Genomic DNA, 14,251 nt, shown 5'->3' with positions numbered 1-14,251 from the left:
GGCATCCAACGGTCTGGGAGAACCATCCCCAGTGATGCTCACTGAGGGAAAATCTCCATATGCTCTGAGGTTGGTAACTCCTCAGGGAAAGTCTATCCCATGGAGGGATGTCGCACGTAGGTCTGATTCGCTACCGTGCGTCTGTACACCGCCGAGTGTACCACCAGAAGCTACCAAAGGTAAGTGATGGTGCATGGCAGACGAACACCACTGGCTCAGTACCATATGTTTGCACAACACGTGTGTCATCACCACTACCTTGTGATGCAGTGGTGAGAAAAAATTGAAACAAAAGTTGCAAGAAATTTGAACGAAACAAAAAAATGAAACAAGATACGAAATTGAATCAAATAAATTGAATCAAATAACAAAACAAAACTAAAAAATTATCAGAAATTAAAGAAGAGTCTGATTCCCAGACTAGTAAACTGACCATATCAAAGGACCAGAAAGATAAATTTATCGAAGAATATCTGAAATAGAAAGGGAATGCAAAATAAACAATAGATTCTGCAAGTACTGAAACATGTTCAGATAGTATTGTTGATGATGTAACGGATGTTTATTTTTTGCAAGAGACCGAGCCAGTAATCTATTCCTTTACGCCATTATGTTTGGAAACTAAACAGAAAAAAAGCAAAACAGTTTGGATATTGTGAATGCGTTTTCAGAACGTTATGAAAGTGCTCTTCAGGTAAAATGCTATAAGCTAAACCAAACGACTGTAAAAACCAATATGAGATGATGGAAATTGTTTTTTTAGAGCATTGTCTTACAGTGTATGCGATCATCAGAAGAAAAAATCACATGTTCTTTCGTACAAATATTGTAAATCATATGCATTTAATGATACCCTTTTCAGAAGTCACTTAAGATCTGGAGAACGATCTGTAAAATTATGTTTCTAACAAACGTATAGCTGCATAATGGCACTATGGTCAACCGAGTTGAAATACTAGCTGCTGCAGACTTTCTGAAGACTGACATCTATATTTATGAAGATTCCATGGTCTACCTGGCTGAAATTTTCTGCCAAACAAGTGCGATCATTGGAAGAATTCATTCAGAAGGTAAAGACTTGATCACAATTTTCAAGCTCATTATGACGTTATTGTAGATGTTATGGAAAAAAATGTCCTGAGAACATTTGCTGGAAACAACAGAGTATGTGCTAAAGCTCGAAAAGTAGAAAATGTTAAAAGAAGAAACCAAATTAAACCAGTACAAGGCATTTTGACCAAAGTAACCCCATATTTCTGGACAAAAAATGCTGGTAAACAATGTTTTATGAATAGTTTATCTGCTCTACAAGTACAGTTGTAATGCAAAAGAACTACTACTTGGACAGCATGTGATGACTGTAGATCAAGTCCTGACAAAAGGCAATGAAATATATGAATTTTGCAACGTAGAAGTAATTGAACATGATCTAAAGCAATTCAGAGAAATACCAAGGAGTATCGAGTACAATGATGAACTCGAAAAAAAATTTCAAGAATCTCTCAGAGGGATACACTTGGCTCTGCACTGAAAAAATTTAGAAAATTTCAGTTTTTTACACTGGATGAAGCTTTAACAAAGTATAATTGGAGAAAAAAATAGCAAAGGTACATTTGTAACATTCAAAGGAATACATTTGTTATCAAAGAGTGATGATAGTATTTACAAAAAGAGAGTAAACAATGCAAGAAGAGGCGATTTGGGGACAACATTCAAGAATGCATTACTGTCTTCAAAGAAAAACAGAGAGAGGACCTGAGTATGTATGTACATGTTGTACTCAACAGACATGGTTTACTGAAAAGTGTTAGAGAAATATGCCCCATTCCACTTTTCCACAATACAAAGATTTCTATACAGGATTCAAATCAGTTGATGGGAAGGAATGGATATGCCATACATGCTTGGCTTCATTGAAGAAATGCAAAGTTCCTAAACTCTCAGTAAAGAATGGAATGAAGTGGCCTGATAAACCTCCAGAATTGGACTTGCATCCTCTTGAAGAACGGCTTTTAGCACTAAGGATACCTTTTATGCAAATACGTGAATTACCACGAGGTGGACAATACTCTGTTAAAGGAAATGTAGTTAATGTTCCAATCGACATTCAGCCTACAATAAATGCATTACCAAGACAACTAGATGAGCATTTCACAGTTGCTGTTAAACTGAAAAAAAGACTGGCATATAAGTCATGTGTGTTATCAGAGAATGTTCGACCTAATGTAGTACTTTCTGCCCTTCACTGGCTGATGAACAATAGTGACTTGTACAAGAATTCTGGACTTACAATTGATCATGAGTGGGTGCAGAAAACAACCAATAGTGCTGAAGAAATTGTTAAAGAATTCACAAGAGTACAAGGTAATGCAACAGAGGCAGAAAGCAACCTTTCTTGTCCAAATACGTTAGGAAGGGCACCTACTGATCAGTTCAAAATCAGCCACTTCCAAAGTTCTGACGACGAAACCAAAACCAAAAAAGAGGATGAATTCATTGAGATTTCTGAAGATGAATGTGTTCAAGGCAATTCTGATACTCTTATTGATGAAGCAAACCTTGATACAAACAAAGAACTAATTTTTGCACCAGGTGAAGGTCAGCGACCTATAAGTCTATATCATGATGACAATGCTGAAGTTCTGTCTTTTCCATCAATATATTGTGCACAAAAACGAATGGAAAATAGTGAGAGACAAACACCTGTTTCATACAGTGATTTATCAAAATGGGAACTCAGAAGTGTTGATCGAAGAGCAGCCTCTTCTGTACCAAATATATTTTTCAAATTAAACAAAATACAAAGAAAACAGGTTGCTGACAAAGTAAATTTGGCACTTCGCAGGAAAAAGAATGATGGAAAGAAAATAACAGCTTCAGAAGCACAAAACCCTGAAGTAGCAGACAAGATTGTTAGCTTAAATGAAGGATACTACATCTTCAGAACACTGAGGAATTCTCCTGCCTACCTTTCTTCAAGAAAAAAAGATGTTTTTGCAATGATAAGACAGATTGGGTTACCAACATGGTTTATGTCATTGTCTTCTGCTGATACACGATGGACTGAGTTACTTAAAACCCTTGCAGTGTTATCTGGTACACCATGTTCTGATGAACAAATACGAAATATGACATGGTCTGATAAAGTAAAGCTTGTACAAAAAGATCCAGTGACTTGTAGCCGATATTTTGACCACAGGGTTCAAGTTTTTATGAATACTATTTTGAAAAGTGAGCATGCCCCAATCGGAAGAGTAACAGACACATTTCAACGTATAGAATTTCAGAACAGAGGTTCCCCACATGTTCACATGATGATCTGGACTGATGACGCTCCAAAATACAACATTGACTCAGAACAAGACATTATTCAATATGTTGACAATCATGTGACATGTTCGCTTGATGTAGATGATAATGTACAGGAGATAATTCAAATGCAAGTACACAAACATTCTAAAACCTGCAAGAAAGGTGGCAGATCTGTATGTAGATTTGGATTTCCACTCCCACCACTACCAAAAACTATGTTATTGGAACCACTTGAAACAGATGTTGATGAATACAGACAGAAATACTCTGAAATTCATGCTAGGATGAATGAATTCAAAGATGGATGTGACATGTCCTATGATCAGTTTCTGAGAGAAGTTGTACAGATTGAGGAGGCAGAGTACATTAAGTGTATAAGAAGCTCATTGAAAGGACCAAAGATTTTTTTGAAAAGGAAACCAAAAGAAATGCGAGTGAATTACTACAATACTATTGTTCTTCAAGCATGGAAAGCAAATCTGGACTTACAGTTTGTTTTAGACCCATATGCCTGTGCAATGTACATTGTATCATACATAAGCAAATCACAAAGAGGTATGAGCACAATGTTAGAGCAAGCATCAAAGGAAGCTGCAGAAGGAAACATGGATCTTAAACGCCAGGTCAGACATATTGGAAACAAATTCCTCAATTTTGTGGAGATCAGTGCCCAAGAAGCATCGTATCTTGTACTACAAATGCCATTGACTCGAGCTTCTCGTGAAGTTGTTTTCATCAACACATCTCCACCCAAAGACAGAGTATTTCTCCTGAAAAGCCAAGAACAACTGAAAGAGCTTCCAAAAAACTCTACAGATATTGAATCTGACAACATCATCAAGCGATATGCAAAGAGACCAAAGAAACTAGAGAGCTATTGCCTTGCTGATTATGTTTCTGAGTTGGAAGTGAAGTATAAAAATCCAAAACAAAGTTCTGATATTGATCATAATGATGATGATACAGGTGACCATGCAGCTATAGACAATGATTCAGAGTCTGACAGTGATACAGAATTCAATGACGGAATCACAATTATGAAATTAAGAGGTGGTATCACAATCAGAAAACGCAAGAATCCGAGAGTCATTCGATATGTCAGGTACAGTAAAACTACAAATGCAGAAAACTATTACAGAGAAAAACTATTTCTGTTCATGCCATGGAGAAATGAGGAACAAGATTTACTAAATGGTCATGAATCACACGAAGAACACTTCAATAGTAGACAACAACATATCTTGCCCATTATTGACAAGTATGAACATCATATTGATGAACTAGACATTGCTAGACACCAGGCAGAGGAAGATTTAGTCTCCGAGTTTGATACTGTTGCACCCAACACTGAACAAGTACAAGCAGAAGACGCAGAACAATCAGTTGATCACTCAGAAGAGTTTATTCACTATGTACCACCAGAACCATCACATAGAACAGTAGATATTGGTCAGGACCTGAACCTACCAGAAACTACAGTGACAGTTGAAACAAGATCAGTACTTTTGCCAGATGATGAATATGCTGATATTGCTGCGTCTTTGAACAGAAAGCAAAGAGAAGTTTTCAATCATGTTGTGAAATGGATATCTACAAAAATGAACTATCTATGCATTTCGATATCTGGCGGGCTGGTGTTGGTAACAATCATGTAGTTATACGGAGCACTGTTCACGCATTGCAAAGACAACTTAACTCAACAAGAAGGTGATGACCCCGATAGCATAAAGATTGATTGTTAACTGCTTTTACCGGAAAAAGCAGGCAATACAAAACATCAATGTGTTTCAACACCATTGGCATCAGCAGTTCGTAAGCAAAATGTTTCAGGACTCAGCAACACCATGGACAATCAGTGATGAGGCTGAATACCATCAAGAGTATGATTGCCCACCTACAACATGAATCTCATCTGTTATCATTATTGATGAGATTTCACTGGTTGGATAATAAACTGTTTGCTCTTCATGCAATGAACGACTCACAGAACTGTAGCAGGCACAAGAAACGAGACTTTGGAGGTATAAAGTAAATCATAGCAGTTGGAGACTTGTTTCAACTATCACCTGTTGCAGACTCATGGATATTCAATGACCTAAAGATTGGTTTAGGCAAAGAACTTATGGAAAGAACATTTTCAGCTTTTTTGTACAATTGAAAGAAATTATGAGGCAGAAAGATGATTTAACACTTTGCATCAGATGCTTAATAGGCTGAGATTTAAATGAACTCTTACAGAGGACAAAGATCTGATTAAAATCTCATATTGTAAACACCCAACATCACTGCTTATCCAAAGAACGTCTTGCATCTTATTCACAGAAAATAAGCGAGTTGATAATTTCAACACCCAATTGATACAAGATTTGGACACAACAAAATGATGAATGTGCTAGCTCTATACAGATGTCATTTGCCCCAGCAAATAGTTCTTAAAGAAGCAATCAAAAAATCACTTAGTTGCAGAAAGAAACGATATAGGCTAGAAAACTCATATGGCAAAACTGGAACTCTTACCAAGTGGTACTCAAACTTGCAGAAGAGAAATGACATATGATGTGATTGTGATTGTTGAAGTTACTGATGGATTGACACTCAAGAAGGCAGCTTCAGGCTATCGTAAAGTTACATTGAATTTAAAGATGTGACACGTGAACAGTTCCTGCCATTGTATGGATTCATTTTTCAGATGAAAACATTGGGTTTCTAATGAGGAGAACACAATACAATAACTATCTATATTCATAGAGGAATCCAACAGGTTTGGATGGATCACGCATGTTGTGAAAACAAAAAGATACTTGTTTGCACAACAGGAAAAAACTTATGAACGCATCCCAGTTTCAACTTAGACCCATCAGCGTGTCCAAATCTGTATCCATAAGCACAAGATAAGAACCAATGTTGATGAAACTTGTTGTCTGACCTACGCTCCAGTTACAAAGCTCAACATATCCACCTAAGTTGCACTCTGTTCAGGGTTCGGACTCATTATCAAATTTGCATATCCTTGATTTTATATGACAAATCATTAACAGTTGATAAATACATGTAAATGTGGAAATGGACAGGACTCCGCATCAACTCCTATGTCATTGTTGTTACCATTCCAATTATTATAACCTTGACAATGGCGCACGTGAAAATCTTGTTCAACAAGTGCAAGGTCTCTACATAAAATACACATACATCGAATGTACAATGTGGATCTCGCATCATTCAAATTGCGGATATCATTGTGAAATATGATGGTATCACGGCTTGTTGACACAGACTTGCAAATGTAGAGTTATGGAATATACCCTGGCTTATTAAACAACACAGACTGCGATGATGATCATACTGGTATACTCGAGACCATAACCATGGAACTTGTTGTAGGATGTGAAGAGAAGGAGAGTTTACTGTGAGCAGATTTGCAATACCATAGGACTATGAAGGAATAGATTACATGATTAATTGTGCCAAAGTTATAAGAAGCTGATCTTCAAGTTATTCTACCGTTTACAAAACACCGAAGATTGGAGTGCTTAGTCATTTCTTGTGTAATAGCTTAAACAGACCACATCAGAACCATGTAATTGACACAGAAGTATAGTCACTTTGCATCTTGGAGACTTCAATATCAATATTCTTGGCGCTCCTCACAATACACCATCATAAAGTTTTCATGGAAAAGCGAAGGAATGCTCATGCAGGACAAGTTAATGACGCAGAGCCAACAACAATGTTATGGAACCACTACTCTGATTCACGTCTACACTTACAGAGGACACATGTTTCAGACCTTGAAGGTCATCCTCCACATACTGGTCAAGACGCATTCTCTAATTTTCTGTTCCAAGCAATTTTAGAAATAATTTACACCTGAAGTAAAAAGATAAAGTTAGTAATTTATGTTATGTAAACAAGAGAATAACATAGACAAACATTACAAATAATCATTTGTTAACATGAAGAATTTCAATTTTGAAAGGGTTTCGCTTATTCAACTTGCATTATAGAACACACTAGCAATGTAAGGTAAAACTAAAAAGGGAAATAACAACACTTTTGATTGTTTAAACAGTTAATGATTTTGAGACAGAACTCAACTTTGTAATTATAATGGGTAAGATCCACCCTTTTAATAAAGATAGTCACTGAAAGTACACTGTACAAGATATAAATGACATTACACCATTACAATGTGTGCTTTCCACATTAATTCAAAAATCCTTATTACAAAGTGAATTGCAAACAGTTGATTGTCTCGTAAATAAGTCGAAAGGATGAATTCTAAGAATACATAGAGAAAATTTTAAATGAAAATGGACTATTAGTATTGTCAAAACTGTAAAACAGACAGGATTTGGTATGATGAACATGTACTTAGACAAAATTACTGTTGCACTCACAGGAAAGCATTATGAGAACGGACATATAAGAAAAAACAACTTTCTCGTAAGAAGTGAAAAATATGGTGTACTATGATGTTGCACATGTAGTAATGACTCTCAAGGATTGTTCTCTCTTCTTTTCGAGGAGGGAATTATATGGGAAAATTTCCATTGTGGGTTGGTGAAAATCTATTCCTGATATTTTCCTCTTTAGTTTGTTGTTTGATTTCCCATTTTAAAGTTCGGTATTTTCTGTATCTTAATGTGCATTTTGTTGGTAACAGACATGATTCGCCAACGTCTCTTTAAGATCTGTATTCTACTTTATTTTAAAAGAGTTTTTATCTGTGCTGATATTTTAATTAATTACACTTCATTATAAATGTATGATATCTGTGCAATTTTTTCACTTTTTTCAATTATTTTGCAACTTTATTATAACTTATTCTTTGGATTTTGTTAGTTATGTATGACATTTAGTTTTTTATGTGGATTGAGAAACAGGCTCATATTAATATTCGCAATTTCATAAATACATGTACATTATTGCTTTAGGTTATCAATGGATGAAAATTTTCAAATTAGTGGACATTTCCTCCGACGCTATTTACAAAGTGTCTAATGATAAACAAAAAGACTGTATCAACAGATCAAAATAACAGCAATGCAGTGCACTGGAACATACTTGTAGTGCATTCAGATAATTGGACATAATGTTTACAAGATGTTCTTGTCCTCAATCTTTGATTATTGGAAAATGAGTGCTGTGTGTCCATATGGTGGCTTACAATACCTAAAATGGTATTATTGGTCAAATTGGTTATTCCATGTGTTACAATCCAAAGACTATCCCCAAGAGTCCACATGTTGGCTATTACCCGTACAGCACGAGATAAGGTATTTTAAATTGTTCATCTGTTCCATAGATATTCAATTGATTATTTGTTGATCAATGTAATTGATTTTATATGATCATTATTTAATTTAGATTTGTTTCCTTTTAATGCTAAGTTTAATTATGATTCCACTTCATTTCAGCATTATAACGACGGAAGGGACAGCAAATATGATAATCAATAGCGGACAGGATCTAGACACCATAATATTTCTCATCTGGATGTAAGTATTGTTATGTTTTCTTTTTCCGAACGTTGACCATCTGGTTTCAAAAATTGGAGCTAAAAAAGTTGATCTTTTTCTAATTCTCTGTTAATATGTATAAACTGATACATGTTTAATGTTTATTTGAATAATGGCTCAAACATTTGTATATAACATCAAGTTTCATTTTAATTTGTGTCCTTGTTTTGGAAGGTTAAAAAGCACCATCGGATCATAATAGATAAAACATACAGATTTATCATCTAAGCCTTCGTATTGGGATTCAGATTAATAATCCAGCAGGAGATGAGTACATTCGAGATAAGATGGTTGGGTAACTCTCATCACCCGCTTCAAGTTTTTCAGGTTTACATTGTATATTGTTGTTTTTAACTGGTAACTTAAAATAGGCACATTTAATATCATTGGCAGATTCTTCCTTGCAGACATCGATATCCCTGGTTCGCTAATTTTCCATGAAGATGACCAATATTTTTTCGCATGTGGCCCTGCTTGCATGAAGATTCATACCACTCCTGTATTATCGCTAGATAACACTCTTTTATTCGAGATCCATTCTGCGACTGAGCAGTTTGTTAGAACAAATTCTTCGCCCACGTATTACAATACAAGTGAAAGGCTGTGAATTACAGTTAGCTAGGACAATCCACTAAACATTTGAACTGTAATTAGAATGTTGATGTCATTGGTTGTGGAAGTTGGTACTCATAGTTGATATTAATTCATGTAAAAAAAAAACAAACTATGAAGTTATGCAAACAGACAGTAAAGTGACACTAATGTTTAATATAAATGTGTTCTAACATAAGCATATGTTACAATATATGTACATGTCACATATTAAGTACTAAGATGAGATAAATAACAATAGACAGTGGTTAACAGGGTAAGTATCAGAAAGAAACGGTCGATCCTGGCATGGCATGTAAATGTCTGTAAACCAGTTCTGTCTAAAATATCATTTTTTTCGCACTCAAGTCATTTTGTAAAATTCAAGATTTTCACTTTTTGTATAAGGATTTCATGTCTGCATTGCAAGTGCTCACATATTTTCTAACTGTGTTAATATCATCTCAATGAATGTTACCAATGTATTATATGTTTTTATTTTGGTCACACAAATGTGAAGAACTAAAATTGTTATAATCTTAACGCGCTCTGATATGTTTTCCTTAGTGTTTACTTACAGTTGGTTTGCCAGGCAGTCAAAAAGTATGAAGGGATCGTTTCTCAATCTTTATCTGGTAGGTTCCCCTTAGGGCCCTAGTTGTGCATATTGCATTTTGGGACCCGATCGGTCGAACAATGATGGCTGACTGGCCACCATTCTTCGGATTTTGATAGTTTTAAGTTTGAAAAAGACAGAGAAAAGAAGAGATTAAATTTGAAAAGCAGAGAAAAGAAGTTGAAGTTATGAAAAGCAGAGAAAAGTAGTTTAAGTGGTGAGTGAAAGAATAGTTAAGTTTGAAAAGCAGAGAAAACAAGTTTAATAAGTTTGAAAAGCAGAGAAAAGAGGTTTGAGTTTGAAAAGCAGAGAAAAGAAGTTTAACTATGAAACGCTGGAGAATAGATCCCTCATTTGTCTTCTATAGATTATTCTTTGGTGAGCACGCAGATCCCGCGGGAACTCTTTGATTAACTCTCTTTCTTTCCACCTTTTTTGACCATAATGACGGCAGATATTGAAAAACACCGGAAGTAGGTACTTTTTCAGTGGCTCCCGGTTTAAATCTTATTTTGATTGTCTTGGCTACTCAAATGCCATTTTTAAGCTTTTATCAAAAATTTCAATCTGTTATTTCATATTTCCTCCGGGTATTGATTACGAAAATGCTGGCTAGTATTGCATTCGAAAATGAACGCTTTTTTTGATAATACTGGAAGTAGTACTGTTTTCAATGGTTCCCGGTTTTTATCTTATTTTGATTATTTTTGCCACTCACGTGCAATTTTTTATGCTTTTATCAAAAATTGCAATCTGTTATTTCATAACTTCTCCGGTATTGCTTACGAAAAAGATACATTTGAAGCTAGTTCTGCCTACGGAAAATGAATGCTATCTTGAATAATACAGGAAGTAGGTTATTGTTTCGGTGGCTCACGGCTTAAATCTTATTTTGATTGTCTTGGCTACTCAAATGCTAATTTGCAAGTTTTTATCAAAACGTGCAGCGTGTTATTTCGTTACTTTCTGCATCAGTGATCGCCTACATAAATGGCGGGCCACTTGAAAAATACCCTGAAAGTGATACCCCTTTTTCAGAGACTTTGAATATTTTTTTTTCCTATTTTGGTTTTCCTTAGCTACTCAATATGCCAACTTTTCATGCTTATTATCAAAAATGTAGCATTATAATTTCGATTAGTTTCAATATTTTCACCACGGAATTATGGCGGGTCATCTTGAAAAATACCGGAAGACGGCACTATTTTAGGCGATGGCTCCCCGCTCCCAGCCTTTATTCTCTTGAAATAGGTCATAACTCATTGCATGCCAAGTTTCAGTGTATTATCATAAAAATCAAACGATTTGTCTCGTGTATTTTGTGTGCCAAAAGTGCCCCGCTTTAACCACATGGACATAAATAATTGAAAGTCAATTGACTATTATTGTTTTCATGGTATGTGGTTGACGTTGTATGAACAGGTAATCCTATTGCCACATGTTGGATTGTTACTTTCGCCTGCAAGCAAACATACCGATACACTTGTATGGCACATTGTCAAGATGTATAAGAACAACCATTGGCGCCATTTGGCCATTTTGAGTAAAACTATCACCCCTTTGAATTGCAAACGATAATGAAAATTAAATTTAGATGCACTCAACAAGAGCCTTTGAACGGCAATTTTCCTGTAACACATATAAAGGAACTGTCGTCCACCCAGGGAATACATCTTCTTCTTCCGGATACTCATACACATAATTTTTTTATGCTGGTTTTGATGTATGCTGTTTATTGTCCGACGTAAAATATCCCTGAGGTACATTGAGGTATGTGTAAAGGTAAAATGGAACGACAGAAGCTAGCAAGTCTTTTAATGTTGAAGAACTTAATCAACTTCATTTATCATTCTGCAGGAGAAATAAATTTTTAAGAATAGTGCTACATATCCCCTAAGGGGGGGCCCAACCCTCAAACCATTGAGATGTGGATGAGAGCCTGAAAAACTCAATCGTTACACGATCGTTTAATTACAAAGCTTGTGCCCCCATTCACTCAAGGAAATTTCATAACTACATTAAAAATGCAATCCCCCTCCATTCCATATCAAAAGATGAATTAAAAAGAATTATCTGTACATTTTTGCTCATCCTAATGGTGGGCTCGGCCCCTTAGGCCCCTGAGGACCAGACCCATTATAGCCGAAGAAAACTTACAGGTCCAAGTATTGGTGTCACATCCATTAGGCAATTCAATGACCTAGTGGGGAATTTTGATCATAAAGTGAGACGAACCGAGACGGAATTAGAACGGACGAACGGACGCTCTGTATTGTCATAAGCACCAAATGGTCCATATATACCGTGTATAGTGAAGCTTTTTAATTGTTTGCAAAGTAAGAGTTTATAATTGATAGGAACTATCCTTTCCAGAAAAGCCTTTATAATTTGGGATATAAGGAGGCCATTTCATAACAAAGTGGTCGGCGATATATATCCTGTTGTAGAAAGGCGAATTATTCGTTGTACACGCACTTGTACTCCCAATTAAGTGTGTTAATAAAATCACCCATGGATATTAGTTCTTTTTTCCTTTTTTGGTTAATATAAATCTTTCATTCGATTAGTTCCTTTTTAACGTTTCCGTTGGTTCGAAGCGAATTGGAAAACGATTTAAAAAGCGATCGTCTATTTCGATGAACGAGCATCGATATCAGTTTGCTGGATGAAAACCACCGAGTTTTTAAATCACGTTCAAAACTAGTATGTTCATTATAATTCAATATAAAAATGGCCTTTCCCATTGCCTGAGCCATTTTTTGGCAAATGTGTGCTTTCTTTTCGCTTTGAACAATAGTAGGAAATAAAAAATCTTTCGCATGTTTAGGTGTAATTTGATTATTTTTGTATTAAATTGTGAGAAGGATTCCTGATGGAATTGTGAAATCCTACCATTATTGGTTATTTATTAAATATTTATTGTGTAGTATGAAGTGAATGTAATTCGTTTAAAAAAATGGCTAACAAATAATAAAAATATGATAGAACAAAAACTCAAGGACATTGCCCTCCCAGGTTATGTTAATTCCAGGAACAGCAATAAGTAGCAAAATATTAAACAAAGACAATCTGAACTTTTTGTAGGAAGAGATGAAATCTGTGAAAGATTAAGAAAAAATATGGATATGCTGGTATGTAGAATCTACAGAGATTAGAGAGGGTAGGGAAGCATGTGCATAAATCATATCCAAATCAAGTTTCATTACGGCCAGATTGGCCCTGCAGGTAGTGCGTTTATAAGAGTACCCTTTTGCTGCCCTCCCTATGCATGATCGTAAAAGTGCGACTAAATTTAGGAATCTTAATCTTTATCTCTTCGGGGTTCCTAACTGGCAATATCTTTCCTAATGCCTCCCTTAGGCACCGACCTCACTTTTGGCCATGAGATGAGCGTTGTCGCCTCTGTGCGTAAGTCTCATAGTTTAAGTCCCCGTCTGGCAGATACAGTACCAAAGTCAAAAAAAGTTTAGTTTTTTCTGCACCTCGCTTACGCTTCACCAAACAGGGTGAGGTGGGGACGACTGGTTCGCCCGTATGTTCAGTATAATGTGACCGGTTAGAGTGGGTTTGCTTGGTGTCTTCGCCGCAAGTGCTTTCGTGATATAGCATTATAAAAAGTAATCGCAAAACACGTTTCCACTATACAAGAAGACACAACATGAACCTACCGCAGTCTCACCAATATACACGCACCTCGCACCACATACATGCATACACACCGCATACATGGGGAGTGGCGACCCTTACCAATGAACCATGAGCCTAGTTTAATAGGACGTTTAATTAATCAAACATACAAACAAAAAATCAATAACACCGATAAAATAACGCTTTATATATCTTTCGTTCGCCCATAGTATACCAGTATTTAATCCATAAAGTTTTTGTTTGTTGTGTTCTTCGTAATGTTAATCTGTGGATAAACAAAGCCTATCATTCATCGGACTGTATTATTCTCGTTGTTATTCATGTTTTGTGTTTTTAATAAACGAACGATCATGGATTCCCCCGAAACTATCCAAGCACGCCAAGAATTTTTGCATTTCTGATTTGATTAACAATTTAAACAGTGTCCACCAAATGATGAAAAGTATGGATTGTCAATAAAACTGATAGGTAAGGTTTAGAACCTCTGGCCTACAAATCTACTTCAATTTTGTAACCATGTATGGCTTGTCTTGCCCACAACCGATAAACTGCCTATTTTTAAAAA

At 35.8% G+C, this 14,251-nt stretch overlaps 1 protein-coding gene across 1 annotated transcript; it reads left to right on the top strand.

Moving 5' to 3' along the window:
• Positions 1 to 1,817: 1,817 nt before the first annotated feature.
• LOC138311963 (uncharacterized) lies at positions 1,818 to 4,967 on the top strand. Its single transcript, XM_069253081.1, has one exon. The coding sequence runs from the start codon at positions 1,818 to 1,820 to the stop codon at positions 4,965 to 4,967; it is 3,150 nt and encodes a 1,049-aa protein (XP_069109182.1).
• The last annotated feature ends 9,284 nt before the right edge of the window (positions 4,968 to 14,251 follow it).

The sequence above is a fragment of the Argopecten irradians genome, unplaced genomic scaffold (genome assembly GCF_041381155.1).
Source record: "Argopecten irradians isolate NY unplaced genomic scaffold, Ai_NY scaffold_0165, whole genome shotgun sequence".
NCBI lineage: Eukaryota > Metazoa > Mollusca > Bivalvia > Pectinida > Pectinidae > Argopecten > Argopecten irradians.
Note: the sequence above shows the minus strand (reverse complement) of the source record. Positions and strands in the feature narration are given on the sequence as shown.

Bases quoted from the DNA above. Each gene is read 5' to 3' on its own strand.
- LOC138311963 (XM_069253081.1), top strand. From the start codon at position 1,818: ATGCCCCATTCCACTTTTCCACAATACAAAGATTTCTATACAGGATTC.